Source organism: Budorcas taxicolor, chromosome 8, assembly GCF_023091745.1.
Source record: "Budorcas taxicolor isolate Tak-1 chromosome 8, Takin1.1, whole genome shotgun sequence".
Lineage (NCBI taxonomy): Eukaryota > Metazoa > Chordata > Mammalia > Artiodactyla > Bovidae > Budorcas > Budorcas taxicolor.
In genome coordinates, this window is record NC_068917.1 from 49,863,806 (window position 1) to 49,891,224 (window position 27,419).

Here is a 27,419-nt window from a genome sequence, read left to right on the forward strand (position 1 = left end):
TTGGTCCGTGGCCTGTTTTCCTATAGCCAATAAGCTGAGAATGGTTCTTATAGTTTAAAGGTTTGTTTAAAATCAAATAAACAAACAGAAAAATATGTGGCAGAACTGTTTGGGGCACACAAAACCTCAGCTACTTACCATCTGCCTCTTCACAGAAGTTTGTAAATCCCTGCAGTGTATAAAATGGATTGATGGGGGGATACTGGGTTAGGGGGAACCAGGTTAACAGGGCAGAGCAATAGGTTAAGAGAGGAAGAGTGAGGGAATGTTTGAAAGTATGGACTCTGGAAATGAAGGAGCCTGGAGGAAGACAAGGCTCAATATGTGTGCATCTGGGAGTTGTCTCAAAATAACTGAAGTCAGAATAATAAATGAAAGGGGAAATGGTCAAGAACTGGTCTTTGATAAATATCTTTTTATAGTATGAGGAGGAAGAAGGGGAGCTAGCAATAGAAAGATTAGTGAACTATAAGAGAAATGGCAAAGAATCAGAAAAAGAATCTAAAGTCTAACACTACTGACTTCTCAGGAAAGTACTGGGAGAGGGAAGAGGAGTTGACAGCATCAAAAGCTACAGAGAAGTTACTGAAAAGGACACACACTTGATGACCTAATATCTTTGCTTCAATTTATTCCATTAGCACATTTTCTATGTCCTTGGCTTTTCCTTGCCTTAAGGTGCTCTACTCAAGTGAGAATATGATGCTATCGAGATGCTACACCTTCAGCTGCTGGGACATAATAGTGATCCTATTCCTTAAATTTAGCTTCTCAGGTTGTTTCTGTCCATCATCTTCCAAATAAAGGTAGATACCAGGTCCCCTCCAATTCTCCCCAAACTACCTCTTTTCTATATCTGTAGACATCCTTGGAAGATTCTTGACTAACGTCTTAAAAAATCAGTTTATTTTCAGTCCTATACATCTTGAATTGATGGAGTGGATAAACATAATACTCTAGGTGCAATATTTACTTCCAGATTTTAGAATCGTTATATGGAAATAAGACCAAGCTATAAGAAGGAAGGAAGTTCATGTTGCCATACCGTAAAGATTCTGAAATGCATTACAAAAGACCCTGAGAAGCAGTCAGATTAACCTGTAAGAGGTTTAGAACAATGATTGTAGAGGACAGGAGAGGGTATCAACTGACTGCTGCTGCTGCTGCTGCTGCTGCTGCTGCTGCTGGTAAGTCGCTTCAGTCGTGTCCGACTCTGTGCATCCCCATAGAGGCAGTCCACCAGGCTCCCCCGTCCCTGGGGTTCTCCAGGCAAGAACACTGGAATGGGTTGCCATTTCCTTCTCCAATGCATGCAAGTGAAAAGTGAAAGTGAGGTTGCTCAGTCATGTCTGACTCTTAGCGACCCCATGGACTGCAGCCTACCAGACTCCTCCGTCCATGGAATTTTCCAGGCAAGGGTACTGGAGTGGGGTGTCATTGCCTTCTCTGATCCACTGACTATAGATGAATGAAGAGATTGCTCAGTATGATCAAAGACCTAATTGAATTAGAAACAATGACTCAGGTTTGAGAGTGATTGTTTGGACTGTCAACTAGGAACAGGACACAGAAAGCTATACTTTAAAACATACTTTTATGTGGATGAAAGTGTATTTCATGTGGATGATCTCAGGAATTTGGTATCAGACTAGTGAATTATGGAGAAGCTTGGCATTCAAGTTTGATATGAAGTGGTCATGGTTGCGGGGGGAAGGATTCTTGTACTTGGAGGCGGGACTTGGATTTTAGAGCAGCATCAATTTTGAGTGGAGACGTGATTTGTCAGGTGTGACTGGGAAGTGGTGGTATTACAGGGAAGAACCAATTGTGACTCCAAGTTGGGTCTGTTTCTTTTATTTCCGAACCTTTGCTTCACATTGCTTTTGTTCCCTAAAAGGATACCGTCCGGACACAAAGATCGGCCTTGGGGAACCCTGCATCTTTGCCTGAATGTTAAACCAAAATGCCTTTGTTCTGGATCCTGTTCAGGAGTGGATAGCTATAGGAAGGAAGAAATTAACACATCCCCTCCCTATGGCTGGACATTTCAGGAGATATTGGCTAGATTAATGGCCTTTTTACTTTACTTCCTCATCTCCCCTCATCTCTGTTCTATAAAAGAACCTGACATCCAGACCCTGATAATATGGTTATTTTGAGACATTAGTGTGCCATCTTCTCAGTCTGCTGCTTTCCAAATAAAGTTGTATTCCTTGCCTCAACACCTCATCTGTAGACTTATCGGCCTGTTGTGCTGCAGGCAAAGCAAGCTTAGACTGGGTAACAGTGGCAAAGTGAACAGCACTGGTCCCTAGGAGGTCCAGCAGCTGGGAAAGGAAGGTAGCAAATTAGAGGAGCCATCAGCGTGGAAATGAAAGATTGTAAACCAGGAGCCAGGCAGCTGCCATCCTCCACCATGACTTGTTTGCAGCTGCTGCTGCTGCTAAGTCGCTTCAGTCGTGTCCGACACTGTGCGACCCCACAGACAGCAGCCCACCAGGCTCCACCGTCCCTGGGATTTTCCAGGCAAGAATACTGGAGTGGGTTGCCAGTGCCTTCTCCAGGGCCACACATATCATAGGGCTTACACTGCTGAGTCTAACAATACTCCATCACAACAAAGTGTCCGTAGAAGATGTACTGCCCAGGCTAAGGCTGGTGGGTTGGCAGAGAGGATGTGGGGGAAGCTTCTGCAGGAGTTCAGAGGGCAGGTGGGAGCTCCGAGAGGCAGCAGCAGAGGGAGGGAGCTGGCACTGTCCTCTGGAACTAAAAGGCTCTGTGCTCTCTATACATGTAATCAGCCTCAGAGTGTGCTAAGCCACTGGGGCCCTCTTTTCCTGTCCTAATGTTCCTTATGACACATCCCTTTGGAGAAGAAGAAGTGGAGGACCATTGACCCTTTACATTTGACCCAAAATTAGTATATTGCTGTGGACAGTTTTTATTGCTTTTATTTTAATATTTTTTCTTAGATAACAGTGATGGGATTTAGCTCATGGGTTGGTTTCTAGAAGGATATATCTTCTCAGAAGATGACAGGATTGAGGTGTTTTGACCCAAGTTGAGAAGTAAGCAGAGGAGAAGTGATTTTTTTTCAGGAACAATATGAAGTGTGTAGAAAGTACTCATACAAAAGGCCCAACAAGGCATATTTTCCATGAAGCCACATAGCCCAGAGGCCCAATTTCACAAGCTAAATATGCATCTATAGTGCAGGTCTTTATGACACTATTAATAGGATGCTGGGATGAGAAAGATGTAAGAACAGCTCTAGAACCAAATCCTTAAGTTGAACTTGGAAATGAATGGTTAGATTGAGTTCAGGATATGACATCCCACTTCATTCATAAAGGGAATCAAAAGAAATTTGAAGAGGAATCTTCTTACACTAGTTGGTGGGAATATAAACTGGTGTAGCCACTAGGGAGAACAGTAAGGAGGTTCCTTAAAAGACTGAAAATAGAGCTACTATATGATTCAGCAATCCCACTCCTGGGCATATACCCAGAAAAGACAAAAATACTAATTCAAAAACAGCGGCATTATTTACAATATTCATGACATGGAAGCAACCTAAGTGTCCACTGATGGATGAATGGTTAAAGATGTGGTACTTATATACAGCAGAATATTACTCAGCCATAGAAAGAATGAAAGAATGCCACTTGCAGCCATGTGAACGGACCTAGAGATGATCATACTCGGCAAAGTAAGTCAGAAAGAGAAAGACAGATACTATGAGCTGTCATTTACACGTGGAATCTAAAATATGATATAAAGCGACTTATTTACAAAACAGAAATGGACTCTCAGACATAGAAAACAAACTCATGGGTACCAAAGAGGAAAGGGGAGGAGGGATAACAGGGATTAACAGATACACACTACTATATAGAAAATAAACAACAAGCACCTACTGTATGGCACAAGGAACTATATTCAGTATCTTGTAGTAAACTATAATGGAAAAGAATCGGAAACTTCTTTATATATGTATATAAGATATATATATATATATATTATATATATATAAAAGTGAATCATTTTGCTGTACACCTGAAATAGAAATCAATTATACTTCAATTTTTTAAAAAGTTGCAAAGAAACTCTGTACTGAATACTAGATGGATTAAGTATCTAATCAGGGAATAAAAACACAAGGGAAGTCCCATAAAAACTTTAGATCACCTAAATAAGAAAAAAAGAAAAAAAAAGCAACTTGAAAGATGCTTGCTATTGAGTGATGAGAAGATACCTGGGCTCTGCAGTAGGAGAGCCCTGGAGTGGCTCTTCCTGGTTGTTTGCACATCCCCACAACTCTTCAGCCTCTGTTCCCTCCCCTACTTCCTTCAAAAGGAGAAAAATAATGCCGAGCTCCTCCCACCTCCTTTCTAAGGCATCTAGTACTATCCATACACACAGTCCTTCAAAAATGGAAATTAATTACATTTATGATTTTAAAAATCCCAATTTCTGCCCAGATGTGGATGGAGATCAGGACAACTTACTGCTTGTTAAGCTCACACGTCCTTAGTCTAGAGCTAGGGGGTACCTAGCTCTAGAATGAATGAGTGAATGAATGAATGTTCATATTACAGTGAATATGTCACAATAAAATACAGTTGACATTTCAGCAGAGACCACGATTAAGCAACAAGACAGTTACCAAACAGAAAGAATCCCAGGGAACCGTCCTATAAAATACCCAGAAAAGTACATTCATTTGGTTTTACGGCTTCCAACTAGTTCCTAGAATTTTGAGCCTGACTGCCTTTCTAGGAAAGTTGGAGGATGGCTGAAATGTAGAGTTCTGGTAAGCTTTCACAGTCACTGACCTTAGCATTGTAAACTCATTAATAGGAGAAAATCCCTTCTGTGGCAGGCAGAAGCTCAGAGTTTCATGCCCCTCTTAAAAGTGGAGGAAACACGGGCTAATAGTTTGTGAGCTAACTGCCTCCAAGATGGGAGGATGGCAGTGGCACTTTCAGGATTGATAGAGGCTCTCCTGGGATGCTGGCAGTCATGATTCTGAACCTGATCTCCAAGCTGGCTTCTCTATACGGGGCAGCCAGACTACTTAGGTCAGGTACTCAAGAATTGGAGGTACTGTCCCATTCTCCTCACCTTACTCCTTTCATGCTAAACCTAGAAGCTGCTGAAAGGCTTTTCACAAAGGCTATGTGATGCTTTCTGGAGTTTGGTCTTGTTTATTTGAGTCAGGTATTTTTTTCTAAATATTTAGTTCTTTAAAGTCAGAAATCACCTCCTTCTCTCCTTCCTGGCAGCCTCAGTGAGCACCACTGTGTGCCAGGCACTGTCACATACATAGGGACACGGTTGTGAACAAGACAGTTCCAGCCCAGCTCTGGGGAGCCTGTAGTCTGCTGGGGAACTGGATGCAGGCAGCTCACTCCAGTTCCTCTCACACGCCCTGCCTCACAGCTGATCCGTTTAGGGTCTGGCCCTGGTGCCCCTCTGGAGGAGCAGCGCACCCTCACGGCCGCAGGAATAACCATTCTAGGATGCTCAGCAGACTCGAGACTGTCCCGGCCTGAGTGCGGCCGCTGCTCAGGGGTGCACTGCTCTTCTACCTCCTCCTCAGCAGGTAGGCTCCCATGGCCTTTGAGAATAATCTCATCTCGCTGAGGCCCACCACGAACAGCCCTAGAGTGGATGACGCACTGCCTTTGCTTCGACGAGACATTTCGGAATAAAAATACTTACCACAGAGATGGAACACCATTGGTTTTCAGTCTGGTTCCTGATTTACTCATCAGGTGACTTGGAGTTTCCTCATCTAGAAAGTGAGGGTAACAACTGTACCTCTCACACTGGGACAGTTGCTAAGATCACATGAGTTAATACGTGGAATGCTCCGGCACTCTGCCAGGCACATAGCAAGGGCTCCTTCAGTGTTGGCTCCTGCTATTTCTGCTCACCCTAACTGAAGGTCTCTGTGATGGCACATTTCTAAGACATTTTCCTGAGATGTGAGAAATGCTTCTTCAGTAGCTACAAAGGGCAGTTCAGAAATTATAGAAATTTCCAAACTTCCTTGAGTACATTTCTTCATTTTCTACTTGTACAGATGAACAGATTAACCTGTACCCTGAGCCACTAATATCGATGATACTAAGATACTAAGCACATCAGTAATTCACAACTCACAAGCCAAGTGAAACCCTAAACCTAAGAGGATCAACGGAAGCATTCTCTGGGAGGAAACCTACGTTCTCTCTTCACCTCATTGCACTGAGGCAACTTCAGTAGCAAATGATGCTAGAACCCTGCTGCCCACACTTCATTAAACCTAGGCAGAAAACACAATGTCTCAGCTATTGAGGGGAGGAAGCTACAGGAGCCAGTGGAGCCTGAGGATGGTTGTGAGCTTGGCTGGAAAGGAGAAACAACTGGTGTGTGACTCAAGAAAATGGTTCAACAGAGAGAAGGGGTATGGGGAGGTCTCTGCCACCTACAGACACACTGTTACCTACCAGTTCTTTCTTCTTCATGCACTCCATGAGGATGATGAAGAGGTGCTGAGCTTGGGTTCGAGTGTATGTGAAAGTCTTCTGGATGGTTACCAATAGCTGGTCCCTCAAAGATTCATTTATAAGTCTGTAGTGAAAAAAAATGTTGAAAATGAGTTAACTCAGATCCTATCTAGTACATATTTTTGACAAGTATAGAATACAAGAAAACATTTATTTTAGATAGGAGCTTTTTCTTCCAGTATTTTTTTTCCACAGCAGTTATTTTATAATCTTTTTTTAGAAAGTACATTTGAAATTAAATCAATTTTTAAATCTCAGTACTTAAATGAGTAAAGAATGAAGATGGATTTGGTTATTTTTATGGTTCTCCTTTTTTCTTTTATATGGCATATATTTAATGCCCTCTTGCTCAAGTGCTGTTATCAAAAAATACCTTCAATTAATCCTTTGCATCTTGGTAAAAACTTACTATATTACCTATTTGAAGGAGATTTAAATTTCAACTTCATGTCCAACTGTGGAAAGAAAAAAATTATCTCAATGAGAGATTTTTGAGTATCAATGAATGAGGAGAGATAGAACTTAAGTTTTCTCTAAAATCATTCCATGGAGAGAGTAGCTGACCTGGTTCACAATTCAGGTCCTTTTACTGTGCTGTTTACCAACAAAAGCCTGAACCATAAAGAGGTATCATATTGACTACTTTATTAAAAGATAGTTTTTGTATTATAGAAGAGTGAATTAAAGCAAGGAAGGTGCATCATTATCAGTCAAAGCTTAATTATCTCTTGAATATGGAATAATCACAACTAATTTTAACTCTTTTATCAATAGACTGGTGAGAATGGGCTACTTCCACCAGCCATCAAATAGCTGGAATGAAAATTCACTTCATATTGATAGATACTATTCCAAATCAGGAAGATAAAATTGGTCCTAAGGACTAGGGACAAAATTATCATAATTTGGCTATCTTTTACAATTGACAAACCACCTTCACACAAGAAGTACTAACAACTCCTAGATAAAATAGTATACTATAATTATTATCTCATTTGGTACCTACCCAACACTTGATAGGCAAGATATTCGTCCAATTCAAAAGGGAAGAACATTGTAGCCAGAAAGAGCCAGATACTTAAGACCATTAAAAAAACAAGTGGCAAAACCAGAACCAGAACCCAGCTCTTCTGATTCCTTGTCTAGAGCTCTTTCCACTCCACCATGCTGCCTCACATGACACTGAGTGCAACGCAAGTGTGCTTGTACACCTCTTGGTGAACACCTCTCTTTATCACGGTGGCTACCTACGCAGGGAATTATGATATTACTCACCTGCTGTGCTCCAGGACTGAAGATTCACTTAGACTCACTAAGCTGGATACTATGGTGACCCTACTTTGAGGTGAGTGCATTCCCAATGACAGATTTATACCAAAGACCCTGGAATGTCACTCAGCTCAATGGAGGATTGTGTTACCCCTTTTGCCCCACAGGAAGATTTATACCATGAACATACACATTTAGAAAAAGAGAATGACCCAGATAAAGTTGAAAAATGATACAAAATCCTCACAAGATTACTGAATTATTCCATAGGACTCCATAGCCTTGGGTGTAGACCGGTTTGAAGCCATTCATTCATTCATTCATATTCACTCGACAATTGCTTAGTGGTATCTCTATTTAGTGCCAGACACTGTGATGAATGCTAAGGCTACAGAGATAAATGAGATATACACACTCACAACCAATTGATTTTCTAGAAGAGTCAAGACATGAGATATACCTGGGCATATGTCTACTTGACAGGTAACCTGGGGGGGGTGAGTCTAGAGATTTTTGCAATATAAAGTGTACATAAATGTTACACATGATTGACAACAGAAGAGACTCTTCTGATTAGCCACTTGATAGATTCAATCATTCATCTGCAGGTGTTTAATTCTGACAACAACTCAAAATTTGTTTTCTATTGCTAACCGTTTGTAATGAAATCCCAGTTCTCTGAGGTCATTAACTTTTGAGGGATCTGTCTGTCACTGGTAAGTAATTTGTCACTCTGTAAAAACTGAGAAATGATGTGCAACTTAGCTGATTGTGGGCCTCGGTGGTTAGGAGAGCTAAAGACACTAAGCATCTTATACTTTCTAGTCCAATTTCACAACTGACTAAAATTGTGGCTTTGGTTAAATCATTTAGCAACAGAACCCACAGAGTTCTACCTCTAGCAGTACAAGAATTCACCAGTTGGTGTTTTCCAAAGTGTAGGATAATTGTTACTGTTGGAGCAGAGATGGATGTAGGTGAAACAAAGGTGATATGATCCTTTCAAAGCAGTAAGTTATATTCAGTAAACATTAAATAACTGCCATTCCTGGTTAACTTCTTTTTCTATCCTCCGACTGCATCAAGGGGAAAATTTCATTTCTGTTGCTTCTTTGCCTATAACAGCTCACAAACACTTGCAAATCCCCCCTTTTGGCAGAGAAATAACAGGTTTTAGATTGCACATTCTTTGCAGAGAATTTAATAACACTGTGTTTAAAAAGATACTGTATAACAGCTTGACATGTTCATAGTGCATGGTTTATGACTCACAACAGGTTTCACTGAGATAATCTCATTTAATCTTCATAACAGTATGTGAGAAAGGAAGGTATCAATTCCAGTTCCAGAGGAGAAGACTGTGGTCCTAAGAGGTTAGATGACGTGTACAAAGTCACAAAGCTTGATGATTGCTGTGCTTTAGTTGGGTCTATTGAATCCAGCCTTTCTTCTATGGTATTGCTTTTCCTCACTGAAATCTATAAATGTCTTTCACTTTCCTAATCATCTGCACTGGAGGTAGAAATTTGAGTGTATTTGTTGTAGGAAATTGCTTTTCTTTGGTTTGACACAGAGAATATCTGAAGGAAATCAGACAAGATTGGAGAAGACAAGGGGAAACTGGTAAATGTGGACAGTGGCAAAGTGTATTTATTGTAATACCTTGAAGATGACATTTGCTTCTAATTGTCACAAATATGTCTAATGCTGACACAGATGTCTTCCATTTGGCACAAATTCCTACTCTGTCTCTCCACCACACATTTCTTATTTTGTGACTACCTCCTTATGATATTGGGAGACCTACTTTATGGAAATTATTACTTTCTTAGCTCTTTGCAATTTTTTTCCTGCACAACATTGGAATAATTTAAAAATCTTGACTACTATATTTAATCATGAGCAAAAATAGAAATAGCCCATTTTAGACTTCTTTTTATGGCACTAGAATGGTGATTGAAATTTTTTTTGACACCCAAACATGGTCAATTATTATATAAAATTTTAGTTCTAGATCTGGGTCTTTGACAAAATCTTGACTATTTATGGAAACTGTTGATTTGTGGCTCCATATGTACCAGTGCTATTTTTGGTAAACCTCAGATTAGAAGGTTTTCTGATTTAGGAAGTGTAGTCACTGAAGTGAGGAAAATCTCTACACTCTGGCATTTGTGTCTCCATTTAAATGCTGTACTTGTGATCTGCAGCTTTTCAGATGAGTCACAGGGTTATTTGAAATAGGTCAGTGTTTATTCAAAGCTCGAAGTAACCAATACAACTTCCCACGGTTTACTATTAGTATTCTGTTCAAATGCTGGCAATTTAATCCACATGGACATATTTTTCTCAGAATGAATTTAATTACCTGCAATATCAAAGTTTTGTTCCTAGATTTAAAAATTGGAATGCATTTAGAATTCAATGGGACTCGATAATTAGGCTTAGGCTAATGGCTTTCGGGGAAGGAGACCTTCTTATGCCCCCACAGACACTCTATTAACTTATTCAGATACAATATGAGAAAATTTTACTTGTATAAAGAATGATTGTTAATAATATCACAATTTGATACTTACAAAATATCATTTCTCATGGAATCTTTAAAAAAGAAATTTTATCATTTGCTTAAAGTGAAAGTAAATTACTAAATTCAACATTTAAGAGCACAAAAAGTTTACATCTTGTCTAAGGTCACAGAGACTAGTATTTTTCTCTTCTTCTCTTCCCTTTTTTACTTCTTCTTTACCAACAATTATAATTCCCAAATGGATGGGGTCACAGGTAACAGCATAATTCTTCTCAAAGAAGCAGGACAGCATCATGAATAAAAGCATTGTGGTCACCAGGGGCAGGCTGCCTGGAGTTCAATTGTCACTTGCTAGCTGCGTGATCTGTGCAAATTACTTAGTATTTCCATGTCATATTTTTTGTATATGTAAAATAGGGACTATAATAGTACTTATCTCATAGACTTATGAATATTAAATGGATTAACTTTGCAAAATGCTTACAAAAGTGATTGATACACAGCAAGTCTTATGTAAGCATTTGCCATTATTAAAGCACAGTCCTACAGGGACTTCCCTGGAGGTCCAGTGGTTAGGATTCCGTGCTTCCACTGCAGGGGGCCTGGGTTCAATCCCCAGGTGAGGATCCCGAATGCCACATAGCATGGCCAAAAAAAAAAAGAAGCACAATTCTACAGTGCTCCTTGGGAGGGTCATTGACCAGTTCCTCTTGTCAAGAAGCACAACCAGGGGCTGGGGCCTCTGTGTGTTAAACATAGCTCTCTCCTGGGGTCAACAGGGCTCCGCATACCTTCGGAGAGGTCAGAGATCACCATTCTTTCTTACATTTCAGGTAGAGATAGTTAGATTTGGAGGCTTTATGATAATGGAAGTTTGCAAACACCCCATGCAGGCATCTAAACATCCATTCAATTCACTCAATAAACAATACTGGCGCTTACTATGTGAAAGGCAATAAGGCTAGGGGTAGAGAAAAGAATAGTATTTAGTCCTAGCTACAAGTAACTCACAAGATTGTAAATCACATATTCTAGTCATTTATTAACAGGTAACACACTCCAAATTTAGGAATGTAAAACAGCATTTATTTATTGTGATGATAATTCAAGAATTCAGGCAGAGTACGGCAGAGGTGACTCATCTTGCTCAAATGGCACCAACAAATCACTAACTGGTTTCTTCTCTATCCTCCTCTACTACATTCCCTGCTGCTGCTGCTGCTAAGTCGCTTCAGTCGTGTCCGACTCTGTGCGACCCCACAGACGGCAGCCCACCAGGCTCCCCCGTCCCTGGGATTCTCCAGGCAAGAACACTGGAGTGGGTTGCCATTTCCTTCTCCACTACATTCCCTAGTGTTGATCTAATGGTTCCCTTACAAGGCAAATATGATTCTGTGACATCCTTCTTAAAGTCCTAAAATAGTTTCCCATTACTAGCAATATAACATCTCAACTTACACATGGCATTTAAGACTTATGGTCTCTCTCCAGGCTAGGCGCATCCCCTGCCACTCTCTCACACATATTCTATGAAACACTATTATCATTTGAACACACCAGACTCTTGCATGTTTCTACATCCTTCAACTTCCTGCTTGAAATACTCTCTACATCTGATCCCATCACTCAAACTCATCATTCGTAATTCAGCTCCAAGTCCACCTCCTGTATGAAAATCTCTGATTGCCACTCTATTGATGTTCTCATAGACTGGATACTTACTAATTACTATAATTATTAGACTGCATGGAAATTATTTATTTACATGTATGTAGGTTATGCACTCCTTGAAGGAGTGAATGCATTTTAACAGTGCCTGTATCTAAGCTCTAGCAGAGTGCACAGTTCAATATTGGTTCTAGAAGAATGTTTGTGGGTTGACTGAGGGAATGAGAGGCCATCTGTTTTGTGGCAGTTGACCAGGTGGTCTTCCCCACTCCCCTGTGCTCTTTGTGTTGGTATGAACTTCAAATATGTTTGGGAGAATGGAAGAAGTGGCATAGGGTTTTCTCCCCGCAGCAATCTGATTTTCTTGATTCTTTTTTTAAAAAATCAGATTCCTCTCTGAGAAATATACTAGGCCTCTGTGAGTTTTCTTTAATCTCACATGATACTTAGGAAGAAAGTGGCCACCAAACTCTAAAGCCTATATTTGGTTCTAATTCTGAAGGCTGTTTCCCCCTTGGAGTAGCTTTGTTGCCCTTGTCAGGAGCTTATGCACTGCTTCCCTTATGATGCCTAGGGCGATGTCTTGCCCCTAAGAGTGCTCAATAACTGTTTGAAGACTTTAAGGCTTTTGGTGATATCAAGATAAATTTCCTTTACATAGACTCTTGGTGTTTTTAAATTCTGTCTGTAGTAATCATATGACATAAAATCAGCTCATTGGGGAAATAATAGAGGCTGCGTGTGCAGAGCAAGCGCCCGCAGGCTCCCACAATGCTCAACCCTGGGATCCCGGCCGGCTTGCCTACCTGCCATGGCCGACAAGGAAGCAGCCTTTGATGATTCAGTAGAAGAATGTGTGATCAACGAAGAATATAAAATATGGAAAAAGAACACCCCTTTTCTTTACGATTTGGTGATGACCCATGCTGTGGAGTGGCCTAGCCTAACTGCACAATGTAACCAGACCAGAAGGGAAAGATTTCAGTATTCATCGACTTGTCCTGGGGACACACACGTCAGATGAACAAAACCACCTTTGACAGTCAGCGTGCAGCTCCCTAACGATGATGCTCAGTTTGATGCTTCACACTACAACAGTGAAAAAGGAGAATTTGGAGGTTTTGGCTCGATTAGTGGAAAAATTGAAATAGAAATCAAGATCAACCACGAAGGAGAGGTAAATGGGGCATGCTATAAGCCCCAGAACCCTTGCATCATTGCAACAAAGACTCCATCCAGTGATGTTCTTGTTTTTGACTATACAAAATATCCTTCTAAACCAGACTCTTCTGGAGAGTGCAACCCAGACTTGTGTCTCCGTGGACATCAGAAGGAAGGCTATGGGGTTTCTTGGAACCCAAATCTCAGTGGGCACTTACTGAGTGCTTCAGATGACCACACCATCTGCCTGTGGGACATAAGTGCTGTTCCAAAGGAAGGAAAAGTTGTGGATGTGAAGACCATCTTTACAGAGCACACAGCAGTAGTAGAGGATGTCTCCTGGCATCTGCTCCATGAGTCCCTCTTTGGGTTGGTTGCTGACGATTAGAAACTCATGATCTGGGATACTCCTTCAAACAATACTTCCAAACCAAGCCACTCAATTGATGCTCACACTGCTGAAGTGAACTGCCTTTCATTCAGTCCTTATAGTGAGCTCATTCTTGCCACAGATCAGCTGACAAAACTGTTGCCCTGTGGGATCTGAGAAATCTGAAACTAAAGTTGCATTCCTTTGAATCACATAAGGATGAAATAGTCCAGGTTCAGTGGTCACCTCACAACGAGACTATTTTGGCTTCCAGTGGTATTGATCATAGACTGAATGTCTGGGATTTAAGTAAAATTGGAGAGGAACAATCCCCAGAAGATGGGCCACCAGAGTTGTTATTTATTCACGGTGGTTACACTGCCAAGATATCTGATTTCTTCTGGAATCCCAACGAACCTTGGGTAATTTGTTCTTTATCAGAAGTTAATATCATGCAAGTGTCGCAAATGGCAGAGAACATTTATAATGATGAAGACCCTGAAGGAAGTGTAGCTCCAGAAGGACAAGGATTTAGAACATGTCTGCATTTGTGATCTTTAGACTCCCCTTTCCTTCCTTTCAACTTTGAGATTGATTTAACACTGGTTTTGAGACAGAGACTTTGTTTGGTTATCCCTCCATAATAAGTTCTATCAACATGTTATTAGTTCAAACAGAAGGTGTTTTCTAAATGTTAACTGGGGGCTTCTTGATTCAGCAGAGCCACAGACTTATATTTAAATTTTCTTTAGGAATTTTCTAGTAACAGAGGTCTAAAAGTAGCCACAAAAAGGGGAAGATTGTGTGTGGTTATTTTTCTTCTTATGCTATAGTCCCAAGTTTTTCAAACTCATTTAACTAAAGGCTAGAGTGAGTAAGAAATACAGCCAAGTGAGGTAGGTGCCTGAGGCATGAAGTATAAATACTACAAGATGTTGTTTTTATTCAGGAAATAGGGGAGATTCAAGTCATACAAACTCCTACAGCTGAACTTTCCAGGATGCACATTTCCTTACGCAGACCAGTCTCTTCTCAGCTTCTTCATTTAAGTCAAAACAATGTGTTCCTCTTTCCCCATATATTTTTGCGTGTTAGTGTATTTCTTGAGCTGTTTTCATATTATTTCTTTCCTTTCAGTGAAATGGCTTTTTAAAAAAACTTGTGACCACCAACTTGTAAGGATATATGCTTTCACCTGACAGTTATACCACAGGTAGACTGTCCAGTTAAGTTGAGAAGAATGAATCAACAGCTTGTATTTGTTTTTAAAATTAAATTAATCCTGGATAGGAGTTGCTTTTTCTTTTTTTTTTTTTTAAAGGAGTTAGTCCTCGACCACTAGTTTAATACCATCTATATTTTGGGTGACCTGCTTCACCAGCAGGCCTGTTACTCTCCTTGACTAACTGTGTAAGTGCGTATAATGCAATAAATTGCTTTTCTATATAAAAAAAATCAACTCACTGTGATAACCATAATGGAAAAGAATATGAAAAATTATATATATATATATATATTTACTGAACCACTTTGCTGTAAAGTAGAAATTAACACATTGTAAATCAACTATACTTCAATAAAATAAAATTTAAAAATCAACTCAACATACATCTACATTTTTTTTTTTCAACTAATTTCAGGTCAGACATAGAAGGGGTGAGGTCAGTTTTGCAATCTTTGGAGTGGGTTGCCATTTCCTTCTCTATCTATAGAGGATAGAATATTATAATTAAGGCTCTGTGATATGGTGCTTCTGGCTGGAATCCAGTTCTTTCATTTACTAGTTGAGGGACCTGAGGCAGGTTATTCCATCTCTTTAATCCTCCATCTCCTTATGTGTTGAAAGGGGATAGACTATGTCTTCATAGATTGATACATTCAGAAAAAAGGCTTCCCAGATGGCGCTAGTGGTAAAGAGCCCACCTGCCAATGCAGGAGACTTAGGAGATGTAGGTTTGATCCCTGGGTCGGAGGAAGGCGTGGCGATCCACTCCAGCATTCTTGCCTGGAAACTCCCATGGACAGAGAAGCCTGGAGTGCTACAGTAGTCCACTGGGTCTGAAAGAGTGGGACATGACTGATGCCACGTAGCACACATGCACACACACAAACTTAGAAAAAAAGATCAGGTATATAAAGCACCTAGCACTGTTTCTCGTACTTAAGAGGTGCTCAATAGTAAGCAGTTTTTTGTTATTATTAAATACCCCAGGGGCTTTCACACCTGCAAAGAATCCTAATAATGCCCAGATCAGGGGTGAAGCAAAGTACTGGGTATGCAAGTTAGCTGGAGGAGACAAATTCTATGGAGAAAAGAAAAATTGCAGTATTTCTAATATAAAAGTTGGATGGAGCAGGTCTGTGAATGGGATGGAAAAGGCTATAATTCAAGATCACTTAGAAGGGTATCAATGAAGAGAATTCATTAGCTCATATTAAATTCTCTAGGCCTGAACACTGGAGTGGGTAGCCCTTCCTTTCTCCAGGGGATCTTCCCAACTCAAGGATTGAACCCAGATCTCCCACATTGCAGGTGGATTCTTTACCAGCTGAGCCACAAGAGAAACCCAAGAATACTGGAGTGGGTAGCCTATCCCTTCTCCAGCAGATCTTTCTAACCCAGGAATCAAACCGGGGTCTCCTGCATCATAGGCAGATTCTTTACCAACTGAGCTATCAGGGAAGCCCTCATTATGTTCACCAGTGTCCAGTAAAAACAAACAAGTGATGCTAAGATACCCTAAAGCCACTATTCTCGATAATTTTACATCATCTTGAAGTCAAATATGTTTTAGGATCATAACTCTTACTTGACCTAGATCTCCTCCTGAATCTTATATTTTGATATTTCTGGAAGACTCCAGAAATATGTGTGTTCTAGGAAACGTGCTAATCTGAAAATTCTGCTGAGGAATTTGAAGTTCAGGATAAAAGAATGATACAACTTCACAACAACCACTTTACAGATGAAGAATCTGAAGTCTGCAGAGTTAAATTGACTCATTAAAGATTATAAGCTGAAAGCATCAGAGCTGGGTTTAAAGGACAAAAGAATCAGAAGGAATGATCTTTGATAATAAATTATACTAATCTAAATATACAGTCTCAATTCAGTGGTTTGTTTAAATGACTAGACACAAGAAGAGATTTCTTCTGTTGTATCACTGAGACAGGATTTTAGATATCTTATGCATAAGGAGACTGAGGAATGTGATTTCAAGGATCCACCACCACTCTCTCAGAGTTACTTTCTTAACTTAGCAGATGCCCAAAATTCCTTTTAGTTAATTAAAAGGCGAATATTTTACTCAATAATTAGAAGCCCTAAGAATACCTCTTGGGATAAGTGATATTTAATATTAAATTCACTTAGCTGTAACTGACTGATATTGATGGTTTTCAGGAAGAACTATCTGACTAGGAAGTTGGAGAAGATATGAATAGAATGAAGAAAAGTGACCAACAGACAGAAATTACTTTGCCCAAGCTTTTACTGAGGATCAGCTTCAGATACAAATGGCTTTTTATCAGCTAAGACCTATTAGAAATAGTACCTCTGATCCTGTTTGCACATCTAACCTAAAAAAGTTGTTTATCTATGCTTTTCCTGAGGGTTTCCATCTAGCAATGTCAGGTAATTAGACAGATCTTCAAGAAGCTGCCTATTACTGGGCAATGCACATACCTTGATAGCATAGTCTGCTCTCTGGCAAATTCCACCTACCACTTCCCATAGAGTGATGTGTCTTACATTCTTTCTTTCTACCTGCCTACCTACCTGTCTATCTGTCTGTCTATCTCTCTACTTTTTTAAACCCACTCTACAATCCTGAGCCAGATATATTAAACAGAAGGCATAGATACGTATACAAAAGGAGATAGAAGTAGGTGGTGAGTTGGGGTTGAGGGTGGTGGTAAGAGAATCAATTAATACATTTTATAAGACAAAGTTTGTGCTATACATCTTATATTTGGCACTTCATAAAGACAGATTAATTTCAGAAAATCCTAACTAGACTGTAACTCCTTGGATGCATGGATTACATGTTAATAGAAAGGAGTACTCATGGACTGCTTCTCTCTATGTTCATGGAGATGCTGAAGACCGAGGCTTTTCCTCTGCCCCTCTTTATTTCCCTCACCCCTCTCCTTTTCCCCTTGTACATCACCTTTAAAAATGTTATACATGTTTATTATGTTTATTACTTATTATCTATCTAACCTTGCTAAAATTTAAAATATAAGCTCCACAACAGCAAAAATGTTTGTTTATTTGGCTCACAAGTATGTTTTTGCCCACATCTAGAATAGTGCCTGGAACATGGTACGTGTCCAAAAATATTGGATGCCTGAGTACATGATGTTGGTTGGATAGAATGTAATTTAAAAATGAAGGGAACAATTTCTAATAACAGTGGAAATCTGTCAGACATTCAAGGGTTCTCAGTGCGGTAGAATCCAATTATAGAAATGTCAGAGCTGTGCTAGCTATTAGCCACATGTGGCAATTCAAACTTAAATTTATTACAATGAAATAAAATTTAAAATCCAATTTCTTAGTCACTCCAGCCACAATTCAATGGCTCAGTGCCTATCTGATTGGACAGCAGAGAGAAAGGACATTTCCATCATCACAGAAAGTTCTATTGGACAGCGCTGCTCTTGAGGCAGACAGAGGTGCCAAATCCTCAGCCTGAGGCATGGACCTACCAGGACGTTAAGGTGGAAAATCCTCAACAGTGTTGGCTACATCTCTACAATGTCTCTTCTTCCCCTTGCCTTTGGTTATGAATGTGCCCAAGAGTTGAAACTGATTTGTTGCCACAGGATACAGGGACTGCCACATGGTCAGGTAGCTTCTCTGTTGCCAAAATTATAAGGAAAAAACATACTCTGATTTCATTCCAAGTGAAATCCCATCAGTGAATACTGCACATAGCCAAGCAAGAGGAACAGTCAAACTTTTACTGTTTTAGGCCCTGTATAAAAGACAGAATGAGAGCTGGCTTGAGATGTATAGGCTCTTTGGGCAGGCAAAAATGTTGGCACCTCTTCAACTGACCTGCTTTAAATGCTGGTCCAATGTTTAATTCAAAGGAGAAGTTAACCAGCATGCAAAGCAAGAGGGAGAGTATGGAAGCTGGGTGCAGACCCCTCTGTTGTCAGGAGTAACTCAGATCTGAGGCAAGTAAACCTCCTGCAGTTCCTGGATCTCATTTTCCTAGGAGACAAGCCATGCAGCTCCTAAGAGCCGACATTCAAGCCACATCTGCCTGGACAGACCACTCGAGCTGTTTGATGCTGAACTTTCCTCACCTCTCCTCAATTTCCTCATTCATAAAATTGAGATAATCATCATAGCTAACTCAAAATGTTTATGAAATAAAGTGTCTAGATCAGGCTCTTGTATGTAGATCTTTACAAAAATAGCAACTTAATCCCTCAAGTATGCACTTGTGGGGAGGGTCAGGGATGTGGAGGAAAAGAAATGTGAGTAGCTCAGTCATGTTTGACTCTTTGCGACTCTATGGACTGTAGCCCACCAGGCTTCTCTATCCATGGGGATTCCCCAGGCAAGAACATTGGAGTGGGTTGCCATGCCCTTCTCCAGGGGATCTCCCCAATCCAGGGATCAAACCTGGGTCTCCCACATTGCGGGCAGATTCTTTACCATTTGAGCCTCCAGGGAAGCCTGGAGAAAAAGGAATAGGAAATACCAATTCTCTTCTAAAGTAATTTGTCAAAATATTCCTTCTAACCCCACATCCTACACTATGAGATGTTGGGACAAATGTAATTTTATCTATTTTTGTATGTATTCTGTGATGAATTAGTTTCTAGCTTAAAAAAAAAGTTATTCTTTTTCTAGCAAATTATCCATTGGCAATTGCACTTTGTCCCTCAGTTCAGCTCCAAACATTGCCCTACAATAAAGAGCTTCCTGTTGTTCATATCCTGTTTATTATGCTTGTGTGAAAAGGCTCATCTCATTGGGTAATTTAAACACTGATGTGCTTCACAGTGTTGATAAAAAATTGACTTATTTACTAAGCATCTTTTAGGCAGATAAGTTTCTTATTTTTCCCTTGGTTTCATAATTCAGTGTGCTGCTTGATGACTGCCTGGTAGTAATCTATGCAGGCTACTTACAAGATTTTGTTTTTATTCTAGAATAAGAGTAGACATCTGTGATATTTAGACTATAGTTTTCCTTCTTTGCACCAATGCTAATCTATCACAGTAATCTTTCTTCTGAGTCCAGATGTGGTCTCAGAATCATTCTCAACACATCATTCTATGACGTCTCTATCAGTTGATTATTGTTGACACTCAAAATAAACACTTGTCATCCCTCCAGCAGAGATTATAAAATCTCAAATATATTATCAAAGGGGGAAAATGAAGATCATAGGGTCACAGAGCTCCAAACATTAGCTGGTCTCCAAGATACTGAACTATGGTTTCCATGGTTTTAGGGAAGCTGATTTTTAATTTTTTACTTAAGACCTTTAGGGGTCACTGCTCATGGATGGACACTTCATTTACATTGAATAAATCCCAAAACACAATGAACATGTATATCAACTCAAGAATGATTGTCAATTAGGACAGCAAAGGAAAGGCTTTATTGAAGCTGAATGGAGACTTCTCTGGACGACAGAAGTATAAACTTGTGTTAACCTTGGAGTCCTACTTCAATGCATCTTTAGTGTTTCTCTGGATGAAGAAGCTTTTATAAGAAGGCAGTTACTGCTGTAAATAGTTTTCATAAATCCTGTGGTTCATAATCAACATCTGAGAATCACACAGGGAGTCTGACGAAAATCCATTAAGAACATCCCAAACATTATCTATTATTAATGATACAACTGGGTGAGATGTTAATACACTGTATTTTTAGCAGCTGCAGGTTCTAATGTCCACCAGATTGATTCAGAATTCCTTTCCTCTAAGGTAGAAGGATTAAATACCAGGACAGTTTATTATCTATACCTCACTCAGATAATTTTTAAATGTATTTGTTGGTTTTAAAGCTCTCATGAGACAGAAACTATGCACTGAACTTCAGAAAGAAAAGTTTCCTAGAAATTAGGTGGGTAAAGAAATGTCATGTCAATCCTATTATAACTGAATCACTTTGCTGTACAGCAGAAATTAATACAACATTGTAAATCACCTGTACTTCAATAAAATAAGTTTTTAAAAAGTTTCTGAAAGTGTTGTCCATGGACCCTCTCATTGGAACCACCTGGGGTTTTGGTTTCAAATACAGTTTCCTGCATTCCAGCCCAGCTACACTGAATCAGGATACTTAGGGGACTCTGTCTTTTATTGCTTTCCAAGTGATTCTCAGCCATGCCCAAATGTGACAACCACCTGCTTATTCGGAGTGTTTTCTATGTAACAAATGGCTGAGAGTCAGCTAAGCAAATCTCAGAGGAACACAACTGATACCTCTGAAGTCTTCACTTGCACTTATGCGCTATCTGAAAGTTGTGGGCAGTGGTTCCCTAAAAAAGACTTCTTTATGGTGATGGATTACCCAGCTCTGTTTTTCTCATGTTTGCTCTTTATTTCAAGGCACATTTCCCCAGCTTAGAGTTGAGCAATTCTAAAGTAAATTTAATCAATATAGAGAATGTATTGGTCAATTTAGATCAATAAAAGTTTTCACTGGCACTTTCCTCAATGAATTATCTAGATTTTTTTTTAAAGTTAGTCCTTCATTATCCCCATGTAGACATGGATGGATCAAATAGCAAACTCTAAGAAAAAAATATTTATTTTATTTTGCACTTGCCTAAACAAACATAGCTATTCTAGCCTTGTGGAACTTAGATACAATGACATAAGTATCCATATATCTTTATATATTCCACAAATAGAAAAACTGAAGTAATACTCTCTTCATAAAACTTACTCCGTCTACTCCAACCTATGCCTCTTTCTGCTTTTTGGAACTCAGTAACATCTAATTGAAAATTATTTTTTATTGTACTAGCTCAATTGTACTTCTCAAGTAAAGGCCTAAAACAAGCATTTGAAAAATACCTGGTGATTGATTGATTTGAAAAGTGATGTTATCAGTCCTACTTTTAGGTTTTCACTTAAAATTTAAACACACATACACACATATATATATATTATTTATATGTTAATATATATCCTTGGAGAAGGCAATGGCACCCCACTCCAGTACTCTTGCCTGGAAAATCCCATGGACAGAGGATCCTGGTAGGCTGCAGTCCATGGGGTCGCTAAGAGTCGGGCACGACTGAGCGACTTCACTTTTGCTTTTCACTTTCATGCCTTGGAGAAGGAAATGGCAACCCACTCCAGTATTGTTGCCTGGAGAATCCCAGAGACAGTGGGCCCCCGTCTATGGGGTCGCACAGAGTCGGACACAACTAAAGCGACTTAGCAGCAGCAGTAGCAGCAGCAATATATATACTTAATTATATTTAATCAATTTTATAATATTAAATTAACATATCAATTCCATTACATTGAATTTGAGTATATATAAATTCAGTTTAATAAAATATATATACACACACACTGAACACTATACTGTCTCATATAATTTGTCCCCTTTACCAGCTTTCCTTCAACCTCTTCAGACTGGTTCTTTTTTCTGTGTTGAGCTGCATAAAAGAGGGTCATATGTTAGCTTTTCCTTGGATCATTCATACTGACTCTCAGTTTAGATATAGTATTTGATGGGAAAGGGGAAAAGAAGCAATAGAGTCATTATATTGCCATTTTGTGGATAATTAACGTAAATGTTCCCACTGACTGATTCTCATGAGGAATGCCACACTCAAGAGCTGTGTGCTCTGGTAACACTTTATACATTTATCATGTATACTATGTATACATGTATACTAGTTATTGGTACTCATGCCTGTGTTGTAGATTTCCAATTAATCTCCAATGTGCCACATCCTGCCTATCCTCTTACAGTGAAAGGTTAACTTGGAAAGCAGTTTACAAAGGTAGCAATTAAAAAAATAATAATAATAAAGCCACCAGTATTCTGTGTCTGTACAAGATGTTTCCAACGTTTCTTACTTCCCTTCTGAGGTCACAAGACAGAATCCAGTTTTGACATGCTTTTTATAGAAAATTCTAGAAAAGAGACAAGGCAAGATGAAATTAACAACAAATAAAATGGACACGAAGTTGGCATGCTTGCTATTTGTTTCCTTCTTTCTCACTTGACATTCCAATTATGTCTAAATCATGCTGGAGTACCATCCATCAAGATCAATTACTTTCTTTGGACAGATCTTACAGAGACAAATGACAGGCCTGTGGCGTCCTTCAGCTTTAGCTAGAACTCTCTTGAGGAGCAGAAGGAACCAGTGGCCACCACCCAGAAAGGTATGCCTTAGGGAATACAGTCTACACCTGGAGTTCTAAAATGATACTTTCCTGATGGACTTTCTCTTGTCTTTGGTCATTCTGATGTTCTTTGGAGAGAAGCAAACTTGTCACATCTCTGTTAGGATACAGTTACATAATTTGAAGCCATGCAACAAATTTTCCTTCATTTCCACTTTGTGTTTCATTTATGCCTTTACTTCATCTAATTCACTTTCACTTTCAATCCAAAAATGTAGGAACCCCATTGTTGTGTTGCTGTTTAGTCACTGAGTCATGGCCGACTCTTTGTGACCCCATGGATTGTAGCCCGCCAGGCTCCTCTGTACATGGGATTTACCAGGCAAAAATACTGGAGTGGGCAGCCATTTCCTTCTCCAGGGGATCTTCCTGACCCAGGGATCAAATTCATTTTTCCTGTTTTGGCAGGTAGATTCTTTACTGCTGAGCCACCAAGGAAGTTCCCTTTAAACAGACAAATAGACTTTTATCTTGAATACATTATTCACCTCCTATATTTGAAAGTGAGCCCTTGCTCATTTATTCTTCACAGTACCTGAGGCAAATTCCACGGGCACATAAGGATGTGAAGTCTATCTGTGTCTGCCCCATTGATGACCTTCCAAAAGCTATGACTACTTAAAACTTTAAGGTTTTCTGCTTCTTTGAGTTCTGCTTTTTGCCTCAGGTATCTAAAAATGGTAAATCCAGGTGATAATTTTGGGCATAAACTTGACAAAATAAACACAAACATCAATAAAACAATTTGGATGAAGAAGGGGCATCATCTCAGGACACACATTCATTCAGATGTCTTTTTCAGGCTGACATTTTTCATCAGTGGGTACTTGCTCACTAACTGATAAATGAAGGGCTAGATCCTATTTCTCTGAAATCTGAGACTTGAGTTGACAATTATCAAGCAAAGTAATCTTTGACTTGCTCTTCAGGCACCTACAATTGGAAGGGTATTCCTGACTAGGAGTAAAGCTGGTCATCTCAGGCAACACAGCAAAAAGGGGAATCCTAATATTTAAAAACTGAGGTAACTGAATCTAATGCTACTTGGATAGCAGTCATCTATTTATGCCTGCAGTGCTGAGTCATTCATGATGCAGAAATAACATTTGATAATATTTCTACAACAATGAAATTAGTCAGGGAAAGTGACTTGTGACTCATTCTAAACTAAGACAGATGAGAAATAGAAAATCCAGTACATCAATAAGGAAAAAAACAAAGTCTGACCATTTTTTTTTCTGGTAATATATGCCTTAGAACAGAGATGGGGAGAAAAGATAAAAATAAGAATTTAATTGTAATTGTCTCCTAGTTTATCCAAACCCACAGCACTGAGAGAGATAGTCTGCCTTTTTCTACCTCACATGATCTCATCTACAAAAATTAATCAGTTTTTCCAATCATAGTTGGCTTCCAGAGTCATTCCCTTTCAGATTCATGTTCTTGAAAGGTGGTTATTAGCAGAGAATTTAAAGTCAAAATATCAAGTTCACAAAAGTTAAGATACAAAGTATGTAAATTTTTTTCCACATCTTTAGGATTATGAAATTGAAAAGCTTTAGAGCTGAATATAAAAATTTATAGTCCTTGGGCCTATATTATTTAACAACTTGTAAATGAAGTTAAAATTTTAAAAATTGTATTTACATTTCTAAAGTAACTGAAAAATAAAAATAAATTATTTCAAACCCCAATTCAGGTTTCATAAACCAAGTATATATGTTCCCTATATTCAATATTATACGTACAATCGCACACTTTTATTTGCATGCTGCTGCTGCTGCTAAGTCACTTCAGTCGTGAGCGACTCTATGCAATCCCATAGATGGCAGCCCACCAGCCTCCACCGTCCCTGGGATTCTCCAGGCAAGAACACTGGAGTGGGTTGCCATTTCCTTCTCCAATGCATGAAAGTGAAAAGTGAAAGTGAACTCGCTCAGTCGTGTCCAACTCTTCATGACCCCATGGGCTGCAGCGTACTCTGTTTATATGAACATAGTCACACATTTATATTTCCTTGTAGTGAAATATGTCTCAACTCTGTTGGACTTTGTTGAAAATCAAAGAAAAATGCTTCTTGATGAATAAAGTCCAGCTGGGTCATTTTTTTTTTTTTAGCGTATAATAGGCACACTAATGATTTTTAAAATTGGCTCCACATGTGTGGTTGGACAATTTCTTATCAAGTTAAATAAACATGATTAATTCCGGCAGTTATTCAGAGGACACACAGAAACATTCTGAATGCATTTGATCATGTTAAATTTATAACTGCTTTCCTGAAGCAGAGCATACTTTTATCGTAATATTAATATATATATATATTTAGATTTAGGGCTTTCCATGTGGTTCAGATGGTAAAGAATCCACCCACAATGTAGGAGACCTAAGTTTGATCCCTGGGTTGGGAAGATCTCCTGGAGAAGGGAAAGGATACCCACTCCAGTGTTCTGGCCTGGAGAATTTCATGGACTGTATAGTTCATGGGGTCGCAAAGAGTCAGACATGACTGAGTGACTTTCACTCACTCATATTTAGATCAGCAAATATAATGTTCCCTTTTAGTCTTCTATGTTCTTAATAATCATTTTAAAATTTTTCTGAAAACTATTAAAGTTTTAATTTTAATAATTCTAAAGATATAAAAATATCTTAACTCTTTATCTTCATACTAGTTATACTCATTATAGGGCATGGTATTTCTGACTCTTAATTTTAGAGTTGGGGTATGATGTTCTGGGTGGGGGAAGGAAAAGAATCCATATGATATAGAGCTGATCTGCTTGGATTTCAGTTTGTAACCAGAAATGCATTGATTTTATCTTTTTAGAATACACAGAAAAATAAAAAATTAAATTATAACAAAAAGAGAAAGCTGAAGGCAGCTTAAGTATACTTACATATTTAAAAGATAGTATCATTGAAGCACTGTATGAGGAAACAATAGAGCATATACCACAAAACACATTTCAGTAAATTTTTATAATATACTGAACTGGCCTGGGATCATGGGCTGTATGGCCTGGAGAAAGCACTTAATTTCTCTGTGTATCTGTCCCCTAGGTTAAATAATATATAGAGCCATGCCCAGCTCCAAATGTGTAATATTTCTCTTATATAAAAACAGAATCAGGAAAAGCAGCTTATCAGAGATTTCAACATTTTTCAAGGAACCCAACCCAAGACAACGACAAAAAAACAAGCACAAGGTCCATATTTTCATTGTATATAAACCTGGAAATCTGAAGTGCTGAGGTTTCTCGAAAGGAAATATGCATTCTGAGTGCAAACTTATATCTACTTTGTAGGAATACAACAAAACAATGCCAGCACTAAGACAAAAAAAGTGCCAAAGCTAAAGGCTATATACATTCTTTAATAACCGATTGTTATATTTAAATTAATGAGAACTACGGCTAAGTTTTTAATAAAAGCAAAGCATCATTGGACATGAGTTTGAGCAAGCTCTGGGATGGGAGATGGTGAAGGATAGGGAAGTCTGGCTTGCTGCAGTCCAAGAAGTCACAAAGAGTTGGGCACGACTGAGTGACTGAACAACAAAGCATAGCTGAGGATCTTCAACTTTTATTGGTAACAGACAAAGGACCATGTAGGCAAATATTCTGTTTAGTTTGTTAACTATAAAATGGACTGGTACTTACCATTAAAGAAGATAATGATAACTTCTTCGAATTTGCCAGAAAGCAAACTCTAACTTGGTGCTTTTTCCTTTTAATATCAAAAGTTTCAACAGGGCCTAAAGTCACTGGATAAGGCAATGGTAACTCACTCCAGCACTCTTGCCTGGAAAATCCCATGGATGGAGGAGCCTGGTGGGCTGCAGTCCATGCGGTCAGGAAGAGTCAGACATGACTGAGCGACTTCCCTTTCACTTTTCACTTTCATGCATTGGAGAAGGAAATGGCAACCCACTCCAGTGTTCTTGCCTGGAGAATCCCAGGGACGGTGGAGCCTGGTGGGCTGCCGTCTATGGGGTTACACAGAGTGAGACACGACTGACGCGACTTAGCACAGCAGCAGCAGCAAAGTCACTGTCAGTGTTCACAATGTTAAGCTGAGAGCTCTGTGCCTCTGATTTTCTTCCTTTCACATGCCTAGGTACACGAACTAAGGGCTAGTACCTGTACTAAGGGAAGTGTGCTGCTTAATGCCTTACCAGGTGTGCTCGGCTGGTGGCAAAGACAAGACGAGGAATGGGGAGAGGAGAAATGGCATTGAGTTGCCATGCTGAGTCTGTTTTAAGTTGGGCTGGGTGAGGGAGAGGCGCCAGAGGGAGTGGTCCGAGTAGACAAACTCACCTGTCATTACTATTATTATAATGATACACTTGTCAGTTTATAAGACTTGCTATGAACTCTTTGAGGGTAGAAATAGCTTTTTTTTTTTTTTTTCCATATCTTAGTGCATGGCACCCAGTAGACACTTACTGTATATTTATGGGAGG

At 39.3% G+C, this 27,419-nt stretch overlaps 1 protein-coding gene across 1 annotated transcript in view; it reads right to left on the minus strand.

Moving 5' to 3' along the window:
- TRPM3 (transient receptor potential cation channel subfamily M member 3) overlaps positions 1 to 27,419 on the minus strand; it is a 937,530-nt gene that overhangs the window by 185,849 nt on the left and 724,262 nt on the right. The window contains exon 8 of the mRNA XM_052644496.1: positions 6,495 to 6,618. Within this exon, the coding sequence (XP_052500456.1) occupies positions 6,495 to 6,618 (124 nt within the window). The remainder of the gene's footprint in view (positions 1 to 6,494; positions 6,619 to 27,419) is intronic.